Source organism: Monoraphidium neglectum, assembly GCF_000611645.1.
Source record: "Monoraphidium neglectum strain SAG 48.87 unplaced genomic scaffold scaffold00879, whole genome shotgun sequence".
NCBI lineage: Eukaryota > Viridiplantae > Chlorophyta > Chlorophyceae > Sphaeropleales > Selenastraceae > Monoraphidium > Monoraphidium neglectum.
The window spans coordinates 1-6,915 of NW_014012749.1; the positions used below are offsets into that span (position 1 = coordinate 1).

The following is a 6,915-nucleotide window of genomic DNA, read 5'->3' on the forward strand; positions in this document are numbered from 1 at the left end:
GGGCTGCGCTCGCCCTGGCTACGGCTGCAAAACATGCCGTGGCCACCCTTACCCCAAGGCAGAGTCGAGAAGTGGAGCGCGACATGCACCCTTATCCATCATTTTGCGTCGCAGGGGCCCTCCGTCTGCGTCTCACCCCCGAGCATCTCCATGACTAAGTGGTAGGCCTTCGCGTCCTCATACACATCAAGCAGCCGCACAGCATGGGGGTGCCCCTGCGGCAGCCAAAGGGGGGGGGGGAGGATGAGAGGATTACAAACCACGGGAGGAGGGAGGGGACCACGCGGATGGCCCCAAACACGAGCTGCACCACTCAGCTGCTGCGCTGCTGACCGCAGCCGCGGTCGCCGCCGCTCCCCCAAGAAACTTCGCGAATCACCCCCTCTTCATCACAACAAGGCGCACACTCCGCCGCACACGCACACCTGCTTGCGCGCACACCCTCGCGCGCGCACCACCCCAAGCCCCCGACAACGAACGCAAGCACGCGCGCACACACGCAAGCCGCGCGAGCCCGCGCCTGCAGCAGCCGCGTTGCCCCGACCTCCAGCATGACGCGCCGCCGCTGCTGCTCCTGGCCCCGCCCGTCGCCCTCTTTTTTGATGGCCTTGATCGCCACCGCCTCGTTGGTGGAGCGGTGCGCGGCGGTGAAGACCTGAGGTTGTCCATTTGAATGTTGTCATCTGGGACGTTTGCCCGGTCAGCGGCTCGCGATCGGGCCTCGGTCGGGTCGAGGAGTGAGCTTTCTGGCGCCCCGGCGCCTGCCGGCACGCAGCCCACAGCCGCCCCGGCGCGCCGGGCTCCGGCCGCGATTCGCGGGGCGAGCGTGCCTGTTCCCCCCGGAAGCGGCGCGCGGCGCTGTTCCAGAGGCTCGGCGGCGGAGCCGCGTGGCGCGCAGGGAGGTGTGCGATCTGCAGTGCGGCGCAAGAGCTTGCCTTGCAAGAGGCGCCGTAAGACACGAGGGTGGCTCGGACGTACTTGTCTCTGCCAGTTGTGTGCAGGGTGCGTGGGCGCGTGTGTGCATGTGTGCAAGGATGTGAGTGTGTGCGTGCGTGCGTGTACGTGTGTGCGTGTGTGTGTGTGTGTGTGCAGAAGGGGCACTGTGTTGGCCCGCCGGCCACGCAGCACTGCAGTCGCAGCCGCCGTTCAGGGGTGCTCCCCCGCGGCGGGCGCCCTTGCCGCCCCCTCGCCCCCCCCCCCTGCGTCCTGCGTTGGCCCCACTGGCCTCGAGCTCGCGCACCTGAATGCTTGGCCCTCGTTTGCACTGAACATGGCAAGCGCGTCGTCCTGCGCGCGCGCCGCCGCGCGGCGCGACGCCTCCACCGCCGCGGGGTCGCTCGCAGCCTCAACAGCTTTCCGCAGGTCCTCGGACGCTGCGCGCCCCCGCGCGCGCATGCCGCCGCCGGCGCCGGTGAGCGTCGAGGCCGGCAGCGACGCGTTGCAGCCCATCGCGGGCGACGGGCGGGGGCCGTGGGCGCGATCCGCGATCAGCGGGCGGCGGGCGGCGGCCGAAACGCGGCGGGGTGGTGGGCGTGGCGCTGGGCGGGCAGGGCTCGATCAAAGGCGCATGTATTGTGGGGCGCGCTTGAAGCACGCACCCGCGGAATGGGTTCTGCACCCCTGCCGGAAAGCAGCGTGACCCGGCCTAAGGCCGGCGTGTGCGCCGCATGGCGCGCCGCGAGGTGTAGGAAGGGCGCCTGCAGCACCCGCTGGGCGGCGGCGCGTTGCCTTCAGAAGGGCCGCAGTCGGCAAATCGCTGCGTCGCTGCGCGCATGCGCGCAGGCACTGCAGCGAGCAGGGTACCTCCTCCTGGGTCAGGATTGCAAGTAGAAACGACTGCTTTCTATATCGATGATACGGATGCAACAAAGTGTACACGCAGCACGTGTCGCACGCGTTCCTTCCCGCGGCACTTGTTCGCTAAGCTGTCGGCATTTGTCTGAATGAACTTTGCAAACGAGGGATGACACGCCCGCGGTTTGGGGCTACCGTAGATCTTTGGACTGTGCGCCCGCCTCCCTACCTGCTTTACTGCATTGCTGCTCAGCGGGCTCCGCTGCTCGCGACCCGTTGTAGACCCCGCAAATAGGCCATCAACAATTGAGTGGGGGGATGTCAGCCCAAGGCCTAAAGACCAGGTCAGCCCCCACTCAACCCCTGGGCAGCCGGTGGGGGTCAGAGGGGAGCCCACAGTTGCAACCGATTGCAACTGATTACATCACCCTGTGACTGATTGCAGCCCGTGCGTGACCGATTGCATATGTTGCTGGTTCGTGCGTGGACTGCGGGCAGGGCGTGTGGCACCTCTGGTGTTGCGTGCGCAGGGTCCGTCATGCAGCCCGCTGCGGCCCCAAGGACGAGCACAAAGGCGCACGGCTAGCGCGCCACGGCTGAGCAGCTGCGGCCTCAGGTGAGCATACGCGCAGCACTCAAACGCACACCAACACTCTACGTGGAAGTTGCCACATTGATCTACAACTGCCACAGGCACCATGGGATTCTCAAATGCTGAACACCCGCGGGCCACCTCATCAGCTGCACAGCCAGCAAGGGCTGCGGCGCGGAGGCCGAGTCGCTGTGGCCTGGCCACATGCGGGGTCTACCCCTGGGAGGCACATTACAGCTGCTGCGACTGATAGCGGCCCCTGCAAAACTGATTACGACCGCAAGTAACCGACTGTGAACCCCAGCCGAGCCCGAGCCCACTGGCACCCTTACTCGGGCCCCAGCACTTGGCGCCACTGCTTTGCACGTCTGACGCACGTGTGAGCATACACACGGCAATCGATGGGCGGCTCGGTCAATAGGCTGCACTTGCAGTGGGTCCAGCACCACAACAGCAGCGACGCACGGCGGGTTGTCCTTGCCGGTGAATCCCAGCAGAGTTCCTGCTTGGCATGCATGATGTGCGCATCAACTCATTGTTGAGCAAGTGCGGGCAGCACCAAAATCGTAATGCGTAGAAATCACCATGTGAAACATGTGTAGGGACAGGCGAATCCAACAGGGCACAAAAGAGCAGGTGGAAGGTAGGCGTTGGGTCCTGCGACGCAGGTGAGCAATTCAAACGCGTATGTAGGCGCAAGCAGAATACTCCACAAAGCACAGTAAAAGGGGTGGGGAAAGGGTATCGCAGCCGTGCTGCAAGCGTGCCACAGCGCAAGGGACGGCGCTACAGGTGTGCTGCCTTGGACAATGGTGACAGGCGCCCTCGTGTCGGAATGCCAGGCTAGGGGGATAAGGATGGGGCAAACAAAGCCGTGCACGAGGCGAGCAACCACCCTGGGCCAGCCGGCAAGGCAGTGCGTCTGGCGCACCGTCCTTCTGGATGATGGCAGCTGCCCAGCTAAGTGCCTGCTCAGCCCTCGGTCGCCAGCCAGGCGCTGAATGGCCCATGCCAGCATGAGCATGGCCGCCTGTACCGCCGGCTTTGGATGCGTTTGTGAAACAAGAGCACGAAGACGCGACTGCGAGAATACGTCTGGGGGGTGCTGCTGGATAGGCTGGCAGCCACTCCAATTTCAACGGCCTGAAGGTCTGCATTGAGCGAAACAGAACCGGCGTCTGCGGGGCCACCACCGGGCTTGCCCTCCCCCGCAAGGCTCAGCGCTGAGCAGCGCTAGCGCCGCATACCCGCTGCCTGGAGCAAATGAGTATCGTGCTCCCGCTGCAGCAGACAGCCTGGCTTGGCGTCGGGGTGCCATGGCAGCGTGGTGGACATGCGGGCAGGGTAGCGCGCGACGCCCTCCAAACCCGCCCAATCCAAGTCCGCAAACCTGACCTCCCACCCATCGCCATCGCAATTGCCCGCGTCCACGCCGCGAGCGCGCCGCACCATGATGTTGGGGCCGCGCATGTCCCCGTGCACGGCGGGCGCGCGGCCGCCGCCGTGCGGCACGAGGATGCCGTGCGCGCGGGCCAGCGCTTTCTCCGCAGCCTCGAAGCACTGCTGCTGGTCAGGGCCGCCGTCCTCGAGCTCGTGGAGCATCCTCCAGCCATCCGCCTCTGCCAACAGGTCCATGGCCACGCAGCAGTACCCACCAGGCAGCGCATCGCAGCGGTGCAGCGCCGGCACCAGCCCCGCCGCCTGCCATGCGTCATGCACCTGAGCGCCAAAGGGCATGATGGTCGGTGTGGGCAAGCATGAGACTAGTGTTCAGGCGCAGCCCTGTGGGAGACTCGTGCAGCTGCTTCGGACCATCATCAAGCAATGGCGCGGGCGTATCAGGGGGGGATGGCGCATTCTACACAGCCGTCAGCTCTGCAAAATGTCCGCGCGGTGCGGGGAGTTGCCAGGCTTCCGGGCCCGGCGCAAGGTCGCCGCCACACCTCCAAGCGCTGCGTCGCAACACACCTCTGTGCAAGACGGCTCTTCGCAACACACTTCTCCCGCGCAGCGCCCCAACAGAGCAAGGATGGGGGAGCCAGGACAAGCACGCTTCGATCCACTCAAAGGCTGCCGTGGCTCACGTGATTGGGGTAGGGAGTGGTGGTGAACTTGATAAATTGAGCGCGCCCGTCCGCCCGTGTGGCTGTGTACAGCAGCCTGCCGCCGTGGCCAAGCAGCTGCCTCAGGCCCGCGCCTGTGACGTGCAGCAGGGTGTAGGGGAGCAGCGGCGCCGCCTCGGTCGGCCCAGGCGCCGCAGCCACGCGCCAGTCCGCCACGGCTTGCACCTGCCGCGGGTCCAGCCTCGCGCCCGCCAGCGCCGGCCCATACTCGACGCCGAGCTCCGACATAGCGCCCAGGACCTCTTGTGCCCGCTGCTCAAGGAGCCGCGGGGGCCCCTCGGCGCTGCCGGCGGCGATGCCCACGCGCTGTGCCAGCGCCCAGGCAGCTGCCGCGTAGCCGGCCAGGGTTGCCGCCAGCAGGTACAGCTGGCGGGGCTGGCGCTTGCCCTGCTGCAGCAGCGGGATGCGCGGGGTCAGGGCCTCGCTGACGATTGTGTTCGAGTGCAGCGTGTACAGGCCTGCATGGGCAGCAGGGTGCGGGTGGCCACTCGTTGGCAGGGTGGAGGAAGAGAGAGTGAGGCCCGACGCAACGAATGCAATGTTGCCAGTTGAAGTTGGGCCGCATGTTGTGGGCCCGGGTGCTGCTGGACACTTCCAGCCACCGGCTGGAAACCATGTGCCGTAAACAGCATATGTGCCAGCAGTGCTGGGGAAGGGAGGTGGCAAAAAACGATGCAATTCGTCTCATGCCCCAAACACAGGCTGCCCACATGCCTGTGTATGCTCATGAAGAGCGTACACATTGTGGCGAGCGCTGCTGGCAGAGCGAGGGAGCAATCCAGGCAAACGATGAAAACAGTGGTTCTCAGGCATACAGCGCCTAGCCTGGACTGTGGGTTATCATATCACGGCGCAACAGCAGGGACGCCTTGTCGGTGTGATTACTTCTTGACGGATAGGTATACAGTACCCGTGTGCATGTTGAAAGCTCGGGCCCCCAGCGCACCGCGGATGAGGAGGTTGGGCCCTGCCAGGTCCACTCCAAGTGCAGGCGCCCCCAGCGCACAGATCACCGGGTCCTTGTGCCAGAGGCGGCTGGAGTAGGCCTCCTGCGGGAAAGCCACAGGCACACCGCACAGGCATGTGAGTTTGGTGAGGTAGGCCTGGTGCCTGATATTTCAACTGCACAGGGGACAGGCTTCGTTCAGGCACTGGTCATGTAAGCATCCGGCTGTAGTGAAGGCGACGCCAGTGCAGCAGCAGAGCGCACACAACTTATGGTTGAGCGTACGGCATGAAGTGCTGCAGCATCCGGGGCTCACCTGCATCTGCCGCTGCAGCTGGTAGTCTGGGTCGCCACCTGGAAGCTCGTTCTCAGCCTCCAGCAGGACGACAGGGTAGCGGCTGCTGCTGCCCCGCACAGCGTACTCACCGCCCGTCCGTGGCTCGTGCGCGCTGCCGTTGCTGGTGCTGCCGCGTCTGGCACGCGTGATCTCGAAGCCAACCCATTCCTCGTGCCAGTCAAGGAAGGCGTTGAGGCGGCCGTCCTCCTCTGGGTGGAACCGGGCCATGCAATCCAGGAGCTTGATGGCAGCCTGGGGGGCAGCCGTTGCGAATGAGATGTTTGCACGGGCTCGGCCCAACTTGAGACATGTTGACTTTGTTCCCAGGTGGTGGTGTCTGCCTGCCAAAGGCACGCCACGAGCAAGTCACACCTGCCAGCCCGCACGCCAGCCCGCTTTGGGGACTCGCCTGGTACCAGTGCGAAGGGGGGGTCCACTGCGGTGCCAGGTAGGCGGCGTCGTGCAGCACGCCAAACTCCGGCGACAGAAGCATGACGGGTGGTGCAATGTCAAAGCCCACCTCCACCTCCCTGCCGGCTATGAACGCCCACTTTTCGGTCGCCAACCGCATGTGGTCCTGAGAGGAGCAGTGCGCCTCGGGCACATAGTCACGGGCGGCCGAGGGCAACGCCCAGGCGCTTCGCATTAAACACGGCTTTTTGTAGGGAGGGGCCCTGCAGGGTACTGCGTTGGGGGAATCGCCATGGGGATTGTGCGCAGTGAACGGTTGCTTGGCCCCCGCAGCCCTGGCGCCACAGGGCTCTGAGCTGCTTGAACGCTTGTTCAGCAGACGGGTTTGCGCTGATGAGGCATGCGCGGCCCTGCGGCAATATATTTTCTCAAGGATCAACATGCTGGCAAACCAACATGCACGACTCACCTTCTGCTGCTGCAGCTGCTGCGGAGCGATTCAAAGGCCAGGCGAGAGCCATGAACGTCCGCATGCGAGGATGCGGGGGCACAGCAGAGCAGTGACAGGTCAAACGCCGTCGCAGCACCCACAGGCGGCGTGCCAGGTTGCGCTGCGGGGCCTGTGCAATTTGACAACACCTGCATATAGCACCCTGTCGGCACCACACCGGCATCACTGGGACCACCTCCAACTGCCACTTAGCACCCTCAA

General features: G+C 65.1%; 2 protein-coding genes across 2 annotated transcripts; both read right to left on the reverse strand.

Annotated features, from left to right (window-relative positions):
• Nucleotides 1-98: 98 nt before the first annotated feature.
• On the reverse strand, nucleotides 99-1,449 carry MNEG_5757 (hypothetical protein; the record flags this gene model as incomplete). The annotated part of the gene is made up of 4 exons (XM_014045763.1): nucleotides 99-215; nucleotides 545-655; nucleotides 960-984; nucleotides 1,241-1,449. The coding sequence occupies 4 exons, from the start codon at nucleotides 1,447-1,449 to the stop codon at nucleotides 99-101; spliced, it is 462 nt and encodes a 153-aa protein (XP_013901217.1).
• A 2,170-nt stretch (nucleotides 1,450-3,619) lies between these two features.
• On the reverse strand, nucleotides 3,620-6,363 carry MNEG_5758 (hypothetical protein; the record flags this gene model as incomplete). Its single annotated transcript, XM_014045764.1, has 5 exons — nucleotides 3,620-4,105; nucleotides 4,471-4,967; nucleotides 5,456-5,558; nucleotides 5,772-6,001; nucleotides 6,165-6,363. The coding sequence occupies 5 exons, from the start codon at nucleotides 6,361-6,363 to the stop codon at nucleotides 3,620-3,622; spliced, it is 1,515 nt and encodes a 504-aa protein (XP_013901218.1).
• Between the last annotated feature and the right edge of the window lie 552 nt (nucleotides 6,364-6,915).